Source organism: Gossypium hirsutum, chromosome A05 (genome assembly GCF_007990345.1).
Source record: "Gossypium hirsutum isolate 1008001.06 chromosome A05, Gossypium_hirsutum_v2.1, whole genome shotgun sequence".
NCBI classification, from domain to species: domain Eukaryota; kingdom Viridiplantae; phylum Streptophyta; class Magnoliopsida; order Malvales; family Malvaceae; genus Gossypium; species Gossypium hirsutum.
Window position 1 is genome coordinate 16,183,781 of NC_053428.1, and position 15,587 is coordinate 16,199,367.

General features: G+C 30.5%; 1 protein-coding gene across 1 annotated transcript; it reads left to right on the plus strand.

Annotated features, from left to right (window-relative positions):
* The first annotated feature begins 297 nt into the window (after positions 1-297).
* LOC107914127 ((E,E)-geranyllinalool synthase) lies at positions 298-5,834 on the plus strand. The gene is made up of 12 exons (XM_016842901.2): positions 298-689; positions 793-985; positions 1,084-1,304; positions 1,608-1,731; positions 1,826-1,950; positions 2,038-2,255; positions 3,275-3,393; positions 4,348-4,446; positions 4,525-4,740; positions 4,809-4,938; positions 5,020-5,271; positions 5,367-5,834. The coding sequence occupies exons 1-12, from the start codon at positions 380-382 to the stop codon at positions 5,673-5,675; spliced, it is 2,316 nt and encodes a 771-aa protein (XP_016698390.2). The 5' UTR covers positions 298-379; the 3' UTR covers positions 5,676-5,834.
* Positions 5,835-15,587: the final 9,753 nt, after the last annotated feature.

Below are 15,587 nucleotides of genomic sequence, written 5' to 3' on the forward strand. Positions count from 1 at the left end.
TAAATAATTTTCCTTTAAGGGCCTATAATTTAATTAAAGATGGACAATAATGACATATAATAAATTTTGATTGTTACAAAATTTCTATTGTATACTAAAAATATAATTCATACATTTATTCTAAAAAAATTAATTAAATAATATGTAATTTCATGAACCACAGTCCACAAATAGGACACCATACTTAGATCAGCAAACGCGAAACACGTTGGGGGTAGGGCATTCCAAGTGTGAATACAGGGATTTGGTCCCCCCACTCAACTTGCATACTCTTATAAGTTGTTCTGCTCTCAACAGACTTTTCATAAGAAATCAGTTGCGTAGTTGGCACCACTACTTATATCTAATATTGATCGAAGAAAATTTCTACTGCAGGCAAATGGGACTTTCAAAGGTCTCAAATATTGAAGCTTTAGTGAAGGGGATAAAGGAAGAGATGTTACCGGACATCGATCCTTACTCTTTTGTTTCAGCTTCTGCTTATGACACAGCCTGGTTAGCCATGGTTCCTGCAGATTCCGACCAGACATGTCCCATGTTCAAGGAATGCTTGGAGTGGGTGGTGAATAACCAGACAAAAGAGGGGTGCTGGGGAGAGTGTGTGGACGCCATCGACACTCTTTCTGCTACTTTGGCTTGCGTCATAGCAATCCACAAGTGGAGTATTGGAGCTAATAATATAAAACGAGGTATTCTCTCTACTACGTATACCTAAATATAACTAACTAAATGGTTATTTGGACTTGTACTGTTAATTGATTAATTTAAGTCAAAATTCTGATGAACTTTCAGGATTGGACTTTGTTCAAGAAAATGCTGAGAAGATTCTTAGGAAAACTGAGGACCGTTTTCCTCGTTGGTTTACCATAGTCTTCCCAGGAATGATTGAACTTGCACGTAAAGTTGGGATCCAACTTGCCTTCCCTTCCCAATTAAACGCCTTCTTGTTAGACATTTTCCACAAACGACAACTCCTCCTTGATACGTAATTGCTCTCAATGGTTCATTAAGTTTTTTTATTTTTATGTGTTGAGATCAAACCTTAAGCTATATAGTTATTAAACGTGATACTCATTGTTGTAGCGAGGAACTTATTGGCAATCAATGTTATCCTCCATTGATATCGTATCTTGAAGCTCTTCCTCCGTCATATGACGTTAGTGAACGAGACATAACCATGAACTTGAATGGTGATGGTTCATTGTTCCAATCTCCTGCTGCCACAGCAAGTGCTTTCATGGCTACGGGAAATGAACAGTCTCTATCCTATCTGCAAACGGTAGTCGGAAGATGTGCTAATGGAGGTAAGCCGAATTACACTTTTGTCTCGCATATAGGCCAAGAGTATATTCCGTCTTTTTTGCTGGTTCCGCGATTTAACAGATTATAATCTACAAAAACTGATTGGATAGAATATTAGAATTAAAAAATTGATATAACCAACATGATATTGGATTGGTCCATTCTGGCCAGTTAGCCAACTTTAATTATTGAACTTATATAATATATTTATTTTATATATTATAATATAAATATGTTTATGTAGTAATGTAGACATTGCATTTCGTTTTCCTTCTAAAATTATAGTTTTGACTTTCTTTGTGCAGTTCCACCAACTTTTCCCATGGATGAAGAGCTGATAAGGCTTTGTTTGGTGAATCAACTACAGAGGTTGGGGCTAGCTGACCATTTTACACATGAAATTGAAGAAATATTGTTCCAGATTTACCGGTACTTAAGAAAATACATACCGAGTAACATTAATATTCTTCCTGTAAAACCCTAAACTTTATTTTGACGTCAAATCTAATACCAAAACTGTCAGGAATTACAAAACTCTAGAGTGGTTGGATAAAGCAAGCAATAATATTGTAAATGTGGGAATCCAGTTACACAAAGATTCTTTAGCACTTCGACTACTCCGCATGCATGGTTATAGCATATCGCCTCGTACGAGTCAACTAAACCTTCATCTCATGAATTTCTTTTAAATCCGTGCAACATATATAAGTACATATCTATGTGTTGCATACGCAGGTCATTTCTGTTGGTTCTTAAATAATCAAGAAGTTAGAGCTCATATTGAAGAAAATCAGGAATACTTCACAATCAGCATGCTGAATGTTTATAGAGCCACGGATCTTATGTTTCCAGGAGAGAATGAAGTTGAGGAGGCGAGATCATTTTCTAGGAAAGTGTTAGAGAAAATTACATTGAAAGATAGTAGCTTAGCATCTACCGGCCTGAACAAAATGGTAATCAAATCTGTAGAACAAAGAAGCGCCTTTACAATTTTGCTTTCACCTCTCTTTTCCAACAAAAAAAAGTTGGGGTTTGTCAAACTCATGATAATTGATCAGATCTTCAAAACGGTCATTCCACAACCTTAATTTTGGTTGTTTTTTTTTTTGTTATTTCAAAGTGGGTTCGAAAAGAAAATGATAACCCTCATTTTTTAAAATTTTTTTTTACATAAAAAGAGGCTAACACTTCAAATTTTTTTAATAAAATAATTACACATCATTGTTAGGAGTTTTTTTTTCCCAAAAAAACATAATTATTAGGAGTTTAAAACATCTTTTTTCAAGAGTTTTACTGGGGGCAAATGGTTTAGTGTGGTTTTGGGGAAAGGGTTAATATTTATTTGTAACCAATGGATAAGTATTGAGAGTTAAATTGATAAATTTTGTAAATATTGAGGGTTAAGTTTATTAATTTTTTAAAAATTTAAATTAAAATAAAAAATTGTAAATATTTAGGATTAAATTTGTTAATTTTTTTATATTTAGAATCAAATTGATAAAATGTATAAATATTAGAGGGGAGACTCACTAAAATATTTAATTTCAAAAAATTTAATAACTAAATAGAAAAATTAATATTTTGGTGACTAAAATAGAACAAAAGGTTTAATGGAATAACATTTTTATAGTTTACCCTAAAATTTAATTAAAAAACAATTAATGATTAAAAATGTCCTATGCATTTCAAAAGGAATCACAACCAAGATATCACCTTTATATATATATATATGGAAAATGTTTGGTACACCGATAGTGGAGATTTTAGACTCTACCAGAAAAGTTAAGAAGTTGACAAATATCCTACAGGGTATAATAAAATATTAAAAAAGTAAATATGTAAAAAGAAAAAAAAGAAACATATAACATTTCTTTAAGATTATTTGTGGAATAAAAAAACACATTATCAGTATACTAAATACTAATTTATATATACTTAAAAATGATTTTCTTATCAATAAAATGTGTGATAGGTGGAGCATGAACTGACATTTCCATGGATCGCTCGATTAGATCATTTGGACCATAGAGCATGGATTGAAGACGTCAATAATACCAATGTGTTGTGGGTAGGCAAGACCTCCTTTCACAGGTATATAATATAAATTACTAAAATGTTTGAAAATATTAGAAGAAAATGAATCTTAATTAAATATATTGTTGTTGATAAGATATGTCGGATTGGGTTTAAGTATTATATTGATATATTTTTTTACTTATTTAAGTCTAGTTCGATTTGAAATATAAACTTAAATTTTTATTCAAAATCATTCATATTTATAAATAGTTAATCCAAACTAATTTTAGGTCCACCCATTTTATTTTTTGAATTTTAAAAAAATTATTTTTATATTATTTTTATTTTAATATCTAATAATTTTATATAATTTTCACTGATTAAAATTTTATATATAGGCATTAATATTTATATTATAGTATTATATATTACTATATATTTAATTTTTAAGTGTTATAAATTACACTATATATAAATAACATAATATGTTATAGGGATAAATCTCAAAATTGTACATAAGCTTTGATTTAAAGTGCACTTGTATACATGAACTTTAATTTGGTGCAATTGTAAACGTGAAACTCTAATTGTGGTTCAAATGTATACTTAAAACTTTAATTTTGATTTAATCATACATATTTAAAGAAATAAATACATCAATTTATTTTTATATTGAATAAATATATCAATAATTGTATTAGTAATTTACAAGAATTAGATAAAAAAAATTCATGTATAAAATTATACAAATCAAAGTTTGTGTATACAACTATACATTAAACCATAGTTTATATATAATTTTATGATTTATCCCCATATTATATTATAAACATCAAAATGGATCAAGTTAGGCTGAGCCAATTTTGGGTTTTAAATGTTTGAGTCCGATTTTATTTCATATTTTAAACAAGCCTACCTTTTTTCTACCTAAACTCATTTTTTAGACTAATATTTTTACCCATACTTCTAAATTAGTTTTGAAGGTCCATAACTATGTCTTATTAAACATCAAAAACCTTTTGGAAGCAGATTGTCAACCCTGTTAAACGAGAAGCTATTGCAACTCGCGGTGGCGGATTACGAGTTCCGACAGTCAATATACAGGAAGGAGTTGGAGGAAGTGATAAGGTGCTTATTCTTTCATTATTATTGTATGAAATACGAGATTTAGTAATTAAATAACTCAGTGTATAAGTTTAAGTATAGGTGGTCCAAGAATAAGGGTATGAGCGACATGGGATTTGGTCGAGATAAAACTACATATTGCTACTTTGCCATTGCTTCCAGCATTCCACTGCCATATGACTCTGAAGTGAGGATGATAATTACAAAAAGTGCAGTTGTGATAACAGTTGCCGACGATTTTTATGATACCGAAGCTTCTTTCGATGAACTGACCACCCTCACTCAAGCTATTGCAAGGTAATTTTTAACCGCACAACTAATACCCTAACTTCGATACACTTATAGCAATTGAAATTGTTCTGTAGATGGGATGCTGAGGGATTGAGTGGTCACAGTAAGACTATCTTTAATGCCTTGGATGATCTCGTCAGCGAATTTGTAGCTAAAGTTCGGCATCAGCATGGAATTGATATAACATATTTTCTTCAGCAGATAGTAAGTTTTACAACAAAACTGGGGTTCGCTAACATTTCCCCCTAAAAACTTAATTGATGAACTCTTTTCTTTTTTTACCAGTGGTATGAAACGTTTAATTCATGGTTTGTGGAGGCGGAGGCAAAGTGGAGCATGGGTGGGTTTGTTCCGTCAATGGAAGAATACCTTGGAAATGGAGCGGTGTCCATTGCTCTACACACCATTGTTCTTCCAGCTTCCTATCTGTTGAATCCAAGCTTAGCAGACTACAAAATCAAGGCAGGGGAATACCAGACTGTTACCAAATTGGCAATGCTTATACCTCGTTTACTCAACGATATACAGAGCTATCAGGTGAGGATTATTGAATCTTTTACAGGGCTAGAGCATTCATTTCTCTCTTTATATTTAAAAGAGATTGTTGCTAATAATTTCTGGTGAGATGGCAGAAAGAAGAACAAGAGGGGAAACTGAACTACGTTTTACTGTATCTGAAAGAAAACCCTGGAATAGACATCCAAGATTCGACGGCCTATGTTCGAGATATCATCTACAAAAATTGGCCAGAGTTTCTCCAACATGTTCTCATGGATGGATTGGCAGAAGAACTGCCGAAATCCTGCAAGTTTCTTCATTTATCATGCGTCAAGGCGTTTCAAATGTTCTTCCATTCCAGCAATAGATATGATTCCAACACAGATATGCTTCTAGACATTCAAAAGGCAATCTATATCCCTCTAAATATCAGATCAAACTAGAAGCCATTGATGTCTGATCATCAGCAAGATTGATCCAAAAGGCAATGTATAAATAAGGCCGGAGATATATTAGGTGACTTAATTTACTCAAGTTCGCAACTTCTAAAAATTTATAATTATATGGATGCTTTCTGAAATAATTATACTCCATTAGCATTACAGATTTCAAATTTCGTATTAGTGATTTATTCAGTAACATTTATATTTTTCTTATCAATATAATTCTCAAATTTTTTTCACCCATCATATTTTATTTTATTTTAATCACAACACATTGTACTTCCACATTAACTCCTATAGATGGATTGGAAAGTTTTCATCACCACGCCCAACAATGATTGTTTTCTTAAAAAAGTTTTAGTTGATTGGTGATTATCAAATTGGACCCATGACTAAAATAATCATTCGTTTTCAATGTATTAGCACCATAATTGTAACACCCTTAACTCGTATCCGTCGCTGGAATAAAGTTACAAAGTATTACCAGTATTTCCAGAATAAGTAAACAGATATTTGACATCATACAGTATTCGAATCATAATTCAATCATTAAGTCCCTTATATGAGCCTTCGATGCTCAAAATACACATTAGAAATAAATCGAGACTAAACAGGAAAATCAGATAATTTTTTAGAAAATATCAAAAATTTTCGAAGGAGCAGGGGACACGCATCCATATGTTAGGCCGTGTGTCACACACAACTGAGACACACGCCTGACACACACCCATGTCTCTACACATGTAGACGAAAATAGGCTATTTTAAGGCCACATTTCTCACCCATTTAAATATCAGCCTAAACACAATATTTTAACACATCAATATACGGCAACAAAGTAGTTAAAACTAGCTAAAGACATGAATTATATACAATATATCATCACATTTACTCCAAATACTCAAACTTACCTATTTAGTCAATTTAACAAATTTTACTAAAGTTCACTACTAATTGAATACCTATAAGCATATACCTAGTAAGTTTGATGGGTTAAACATAAATCTTACCTAACCTACTATAACACATCAATTAAATAAATTCATTCAATGTAAACACCCTGCCAATCACAACTTCAATCAATGAATACTCTTATTTCATATCAATACCAATAACAAACAATTTGTTTTTTTTTTCAATTTCAATTACATATTTACTTACCAAATCTTCCCAAATCGGAGAACGGTTTACGGATAAGAGTACATCATTTTCAGAAGTCCAAAGGTTGAACAGAAGCTCATGGGAGCAAAACAGAAACCCATAAGGGTTGAACGAAAGCTCGTAAGAACTGAACGGAAACCCATAAGGGTCAAACAGAAGCTTAAAAGAGTTAAACGAAAACTTATATGAGTTAAATAGAAACTTGTGAGAGCTAAACAGAAAGTAAACACAAAATTTCACAACAAATGTTGAACCTCGGTTTACTTGGGTAATTTCCTGTCATTTTCCTCTAATGTCGTCAATTCACCAAATGCTGAATGTACTCAAATCCCGCGTTCCATGTAACTCGAATATTCAATTTAAATTTATAACTTTAACAATATTTCATTTTCAAAAATAGAATAAGACCATTCATCAATTTAATATAATATTAGAGTTTAACCATACGAACTTACCTAGGTTAGATTGCAATATTTGCAGAAGTTTAGGGATTATTCCTTTAATTTTCCTTTTTCACGAGTATCTACTGAATCTTGATCTAAAATATCAAATTACTCATTCATTAGTATATTTCAGTCCCAAATTCATTTCACATTTAATACCCTTTAATTTTTAAAAATCATACAATTACCCCAAACTTTTATAACTTTTACAATTTAGTCCTTTAACTAGTTAATCTATCAAATGAACTAATTTTTATCAATTAATAATTTATCTAAATATTCTAGGCTATCATACAGCCCTTGATAAAACAGAAATTTAATACTAAACCCTAATACTTAACTTTTCACAATTTGGTCCTAAAATCGATATTTAACAAAATCACTTTATAAAATCATCATATAACAAAATCAAAGCTCTAAATCCATGTTTACTCATCTAAAACATTCTATATTCATCAATGGTAACTTCCAAAATTTCCAATAAAATTAAAAATTAAGATAATTTTTAGTTTGACCTAATTGTAAAAGTCTCAAAAATATAAAATTTACAAGAAAAGGGCAAGCATTAGACTCACATGAAGAAAAATATGCAAAACCAGCTTAAAATCTCTCTCCCATGGCTATTTGGCCGAAATTTTGAAGAAGAATAGCCTAGAAAACCTTAGAATTCAATTTGTTTAATTTTAATTTCAACTGAATTATCATTTTGCCATTAAATTACATTATTTTATTATTTTTCTTTGCTTATGTTGCCTCAGCCAATTCATTTAGGCTTATTTACTTTTTAAGTCCTCCCTTATTTATCATTTAAGCCATTTAATCACTATTTCTTATAATTCACAAGTTTTGCACCTTTTTCAATTCAGTCTATCTTAATTAATTAACTATCAAAACATTAAAATTTTCTAACGAAACTTTAATACTACCTAAATGATACTCCGTAATATTTATAAAAATATTTACGGCTCGATTTTATAGAATCGAGGTCTCGATACCTCATTTTCTAAAACCACAAATCACTAATTCAAAAATATTTCTAGAACCACATTTGACTTTTAAATACTAAATAATAAAATTTACGAACTTACTTATCGAAGTTAATGGCCTTGAACCATTGTTTTCGACACCACTGGAAATTGGGTTGTTACAATAACAAACTCCTTCCTCTCATACTCATGCAGTTCTCTTGAAAATAGATTGATTCCAAGCTTCTAATGGTACCCCAAATACCACAAGCCAAGTTGCTCTTCTTGACATGAAAAATAAACTTGGCCATGGTTACACCTTATCAAACCATTCCATTAACCGTGCATGGATAAAAAAGAATGAGGTACTAATTATCTAAGGTTCGTTTAGCTTCCATATATAGAACACCACTAATTTTGAAATCCTCAGTTAACATGGCAGCCCGTATAACCCTTTAGTGGTAAAAATAAAATAAAACTTGATGGGTGAAAAAGATTAAATTGATAGAATTTGTAAATATAGAAGATTAAATTTGTTAAATTATTTAGAATTAAAACTAAATTGATAGAATGTGAAAGTATTAAGGACTAAATATGTTATTATATTAATTAAAAAACGTAAAATCATCATTTATGTTAAAAATTTAACGGAGGGTGACCAAAATAGTATCAAATAATAACGTTAGTGATTAAATTAAAAGCATTCATAGTTGGAGGACTAATTGTATAAATTATCCAAAAATATAACATGGGTATTCTTTAAAGGGAAAATTAGTGAAAATGCCGCTTTTTAAAAAAATTAGTGATTTAGGTCGTTTTTTACATTATTAAAAGAAATAGGTCGATTTTGAGAATCAAAAGCTAACATGACATAAAGTGTGACCTGTGAAAAGCTCTTTTTAGACAACGCTTTATATCAAACGTGTTTTCTTTTAACAACTTAGCTTTTTTGTTTGTATGTCAAATGTTTGCATTTTCTACCATTGGGTCCCGACTTTGAATCCCCTCTAATTGTAACAAAAGACTAATTAGTGGTTAATCGGATAGTATCTGTCTAATTTTAACACCCTTAAACATTTTTCTTACTCAATCATGTTGAAACAACACAAAAGATTTTCCGTCGTACAACTACTTCAATCATGAGAAAGAGAGAAGGGAAAGCTTTAAAGGCTATAGTAGTCAGTGTCGTAATGATGAACTTTCTCCATTTTCCAATAAAATGAACCACACTTTTGCGTGCATGTATGTAACACCCCTCATCCGTTTTCAACGTAGGAATAGGTTACAAAGCATTACCAAACTTATAAAACAATTAAACACTCATTTTGCATATATTTTCACACTTCATACGGTTATCATTCAATCTCAATCAATATGTCATTAATACAAGCCTACAATGTCCAAAAACATGATTTAGAAGTGGTTCGGGACTAAATCGACAACTTTAAAAACTCATAGAACACTTAGAAAATTTTTCTCAAAACAGGGGACACACGCCCATGTGGTCTGGCCGTGTGTCTCACACGACCAACAGACACGCCCGTGTCACAGGCGGTGTGGACATTCGAAATGGAAGCACATGGCCGTGTCCCAGCCCGTATCTGACCAAGTGTAACTCTCTGACTTAGGTCACACGACCAACACACACGCTCGTGTGACTAACCCGTGTGTCCTAAAAATGGCCATACACACCCGTGTACCAGGCCATGTGCTAGGCCATGCCAAACCTGTAGGGTATACTGACTTATACCACACGGCCAAATGTAACACACCCTACCCGTATCTGTCATCGGAACAGGGTACGAGGCATCACCGGAGCTTATCGAATCATTATTAATTAGGGGAAAAAGTAAAACAAAGTAAATATGTAATATTTAATAAATTCGTATAACATGATAATTAACTTACCGCTTCTCTGTATTCAACATAATTATGCAAAACATAATTATTCGAATTGATCATGAGCCCTAATACTTATTCTTATCACATTGTTAGTCATATAATTCATATAAATATCAAGAAACATGTATGGGCTCAACTTTCATTTGAAATACTATCTTTATACAAATAGTACACTTGAGTTACACAATTCTATAATTATGAACGAACACATTTATAAAATATATTCCATGTTCATATATCATAGTCTCATGTCTCCATATATCAAATATATAACCATCATTTTCTTGTATTTCAGATAAATACATAAAACCATTCATAAGCATGCCATTCACTATTTCTTCCTGTCTATCACAATTTCAAATGACAGATTCATATGAATAAGCTCAATAATAACCATGAAAATACTTACCACATTCTTTCACACATGTTCCACTTATAACATTTTTTTTTATATTTGGCTTGACATTTACTAAGCAATATTGAATATTCATTTATAAGGCAATATCAAATATTCAAATTATTCTTTAACATATATAACATTTAATTCAAACATGTATTCATAACATTTTTCATTTTAACAAAGTTTAACATTTTTCAAAAATAATAGGGCATGTGATCATTTTATACATAAGTCACTCACATATTTTCCTCCTCCTCCTCTCCATTCCACATCCTTAATATATATAACACGCTTATAAGTAACATTCTCTATAATTTCCCTATTTACTTATATTTATATTCCAAAGTTTCCTATCAGTGTCATAGTCACTAAATTATTTTTAACTTGAGCTACAGAGATCCAAATTAAGATCCGCTAATTTTTCCTGAAACTATACTTACATATCTTCTTACCATAAAATTTTCAGAATTTTTGGTTTAGCCAATAAGTATAGTTTATTATTTAAAGTCACCCCTGTTAAGCTGTCTGACAGTTCCAACCCTTCTTCACTTAAAATTAATTACCTCCTCGTACGGGATTCGAATAATATTCTCGTTTGTTTTTATTGAAAATAGACTCATTTAGGATTCTAAACATATAAATTTAAACCCTTAATTATTTTTTTCAATTTTTTATTATTTTCTAAAGTCAAAACAAGGGAACCCAAAATCATTATGACCTTATCTCACAAAACTTATTATATCTCATGATTTACAATTCCATTCTTACACCGTTTCTTCTATAAGAAACTAGACTCAACAAGATTTAATTTAATATTTTATTCATACTCTCATTAGATTTATAAAGTTTTTGGTGATTTTTCAAAGTTAGACTACTGCTGCTGTCCAAAACAGTTTTAATGCAAAATGTTGATTTACATTTTACCCCAAATTTCACAGTTCATACAATTCAGCCCTTGCTCAATTAACCCCTAATACTTTAGTCTATCATTTTAAACTACTTCATAACCCTTCTAGACCTTAATTCCAAACTCTTTCATAATTAGGTCCTAAAATCAATTTCCATCAATTTTACTTGATAAAATCATCATATATCAAAATTAAAGCTTTAATTCTATATTTATTCATTATATGCTTCCAGAAATCATCCATATAAACTTTAAAAATTAGCCATAGAATTAAAAATTAATGCCATAGTAAGTTGGACCCAATTGTAAAAGTCCAAAATCTTAGAAATTTTAAGGAGAAAGTAAGAATTAAACTTACATGAAGCTAGAGTATGAAAACCGGCTTAAACCCTATTCCATGGTTGTTTTTCAGCTGATGAAAATGAAGAGAAAATGAAGAGAATTCTAGATATTCCAATTTGGTCCTTTTTTTATTTAGCTAATTTTGGTAATTTTCCAAATTTGCCCTTATTTCACCCATTTCCTGATTTTTCTCAGCTATTTCCGCCCAAAATATCTCCTTTGGGCTTATTTCCACTTTAGGCCCTTCCTTATTTGACAATTGAGCTATTTAATCCTTTTAGCAACTTTTACACCTTTTTCAATTTAGTTCTTTTTATTTAATTAATCACCCAAACGTCAAAATTTTCTAATGAAATTTTAATACTACCTTATTGACACTCCGTAAATATTTATAAAAATATTTATGGCTAGGTTTATAACACTGAGATCTCGATACTTTTTTTCTCAATTTCTTGACCAAATAAATCTCTATAAAACACAATTTACTATTTCAAAAATCTTTTAAAAGCTACATTCGGCTCATAAATATTAAATAATATAATCTACAAGTTCATTTTTTGGATTTGGTGGTCTTGAACCACTATTTTCGACATCGCTAAAATTTGGGCTATTATACCAAGTCACAAGTCCGTGTATAAGGCTGTGTGGAGCATACTGACTTGATTTTTAATTCAACACTAGGGGACCCACGTGTAACAGCCTAATTTTCAGTGGTGTCGGAACAGTGATTTGAGATCACTAAATCCGACAAATGAGTAGGAAATATTATTAATTTAGTGAGTGTAAGTTAAATGTGAAGTTAGGAAAAATTTTGAAATAGTGAATAGTGTACTAAAAATATATATATTAAAATAATTAGAATCGAAAACAAGGTATCGAGACCTCGAGAATTTTAAATCGAGCCATAAATATTTTTATAAATATATAAAAATATTTATGGAGTGTTAATAAGTTAGTATTAAAGTTTCGTCAAGAAATTTTAAAGTACTGATAGCTAATTGAACAAAAAGGACTAAATTGTATCAAATGCAAAATTGTGGGAAATGATTAAATAGCTTAAATAATAAAAGAAAAAGGGTTTAAAAGGCAAATAGACCCAAGGTCTATTTGGGCTGGACGGCAAGGGCATGAAATCAACAAGAAAATAAGGGGAATTAAGGGCAAAATTGGAAAATTGCAAAATTTACTTAATAAAGCTAGGACTAAAGTGGAATTATCTAGATTTCTCTTTATTTTTCTGCATTCTCATCAGCAAAAACACCATGGAAGAGTTCCCTTAAGCTGGTTTTTTATATTTTTACTGCAAGTAAGTTCAATTCTTGATTATTTCTTGAAATTTTTGTGTTTTTGTGACTTTTACAACTAGGTCCACTTGTTGAATTCATTAGTTCTTGATTCTATGAAAGAAATTGAAATTTTCTATGAATATGTGCTGGAAGTATATGATGATTTGGCATGGAATTAGAGCTTTAAATTGTTTATATGCTAATTTTATTGAAAGAATTGAATAGAAAGTGAATGTTTTAAGGATTAAACTGAAAAGTGTTGAAATTATGAAAAATTCTGATATTTTATAGAATTCATGGGTTATTATCATTTGTTTGAGAATAACGGCTGGAAATAAGGATTAAATTGCAAGAATTTTATTTTATTTTAACCTAAGGATGAAATCGTCATTAATTAAAAGTTTAGGGGTAAAATGGTAATTTTGTTTAGGGCATTAGTTGAATGTATTATAACATGAAATAAATGAAAACGATGATCAAATTTCTTTATAAAGATCCGGATGACTCGAATACGAGACTTGAACGTGGAAAAGAAAATATATCGGATTAATGAAATATCTGATAAATGAATTGGTAACTCTGGTAATGCTCTGTAACTCTATTCCGGTGACGGATTCAGGTTAGGGGCATTACATTTAGTGGTATCAGAGCTAAAATTTAGTCGGTTCTCGGGCCGAACGTAGTACATGTGAAGTCTATAAATACATTACATAACTTGTGATAGTATGATATCTTCTGACTTTGATGAGATTTGTTTTACTTAAAGATAGAGATGTTTCCCAATTGAGTTAATTTCGATAATGTTGAAAGCGATACTCAAGTATATGAGTAAAAGATGATTATGATGAGTCCGAACTCATAAAGATATGAATAAATGTTATATTTAAATTTATGTGTATAGTAAGTAAAAATTTTAAGGTAAGTATCAATATTGAATTGAATGAAATTGAGATAAATATTTGATAGTATGTTGTTGGAAAGTGAATTTTAAAGTGAATTGTTATTGAATTGAAATTGAAATTGAAATTAAAATGTAAATTGATTGGAAAAGTGATTGGAATTGAATCAAATTGAATTGAATGTGATTATTTGAAATGTATATTGATTGAAAAGAAATTAGTGATTTTAAATTTGATTGGACAATAAAAAAAAATGAATTGAATAAAACTACATTAAATTATGAATGTGTGTAAATATGTGAATTTTGTATTGATTGAAAAGTGGTTGGAATTGAATCGAAGTATGATTATATGTGAATATCTGAAATATGTATTGGTATTGAATTGTATACTGATTAGAACGTGGAAAAGTGAATTTGAATTGAATTGAATTGATTGGAATGTAATTATGATTAATTGAAATGTATATTGGTTGGATATTGAAATATGAGAAATTGTGATTAAATTGAAAGCGAATTTGAAATAGAAAAATGATTTGAATACCCTATTAACTAGTCGAACTGAGTCGGATATAGTTGGCATGCCATAGGATTTGGAAGTGTTCAGTGCCATACTGGTGTGTTTGGTTGGAATCCGCATATCCGCCAAAGTCCGAGTCTTGTTAATAGGCGTAAATATGAATATTAAGTAAAATTGAAACAAGAATTAAATTCCCTATTAACTTGTCGGGCTAGTCGGATATAATTGGCATGCCATAGGATTGGAAGAGTACGGGATTTATCGGCTTTATCGATCAGGCACTTTATGTGCTGGTTACTGTTACCGCTACTGCTACTGTTACCGATTCGGCACTTTGTGTGTCGAACATTGTTACTGTTACCGTTACCGATTCGGCACTTTGTGTGTCAGATATTGTTACCGTACTATTACTGTTACGGTTCTGGATTTGTACCGATGAGGTACTCTGTGTACCGTACTGCTACTGTTACTGTTACTGTTCCGGCTTCGACCGATGAGGCACTATGTGCTGTACTGGTGTGTGTGGGTTGGAATCCGTGTATCCGTCAAAGTCCGGATTGTTAATAGGGTGAATAATTGAAATGAGAAAATTAAATAAATTTGATTGCTCGTACTATTAAAAATATATATATGAGAAAGAAATTATGAGTTGAATTCTCAATTGAAATGAAATGTGAGATTTGGAAAGGTTCATGAATTTGCTAAAATATCGAATTATTGATATTGAAATCAGTTGAATAAATGAAATGAGAAAATCAAATGAATTTAATCGGTTGAACTATTGAAAGTATGAAAAAAAAAGTGGAGCTAAGAATTGAAATTAAGATATGAGATTGAAAGCTTGAACCAAAGGTTCATGAATTGATTAAAGATAATATAGATGATATATGATGCTATTTGATGAAAGACTATTGTCGAGATATGAAATTAAAACATAATTAACACATATGACTTATATTGTTACATGTTTGATGTCTATTATTTATTATAGTTTTTATAATTTGAATTATGGTAATACCACTGAGTATAAACGTACTCAACGTTCGGTTGTATTACTATAGTTCAAATTATTTATTATTAAATGTTAA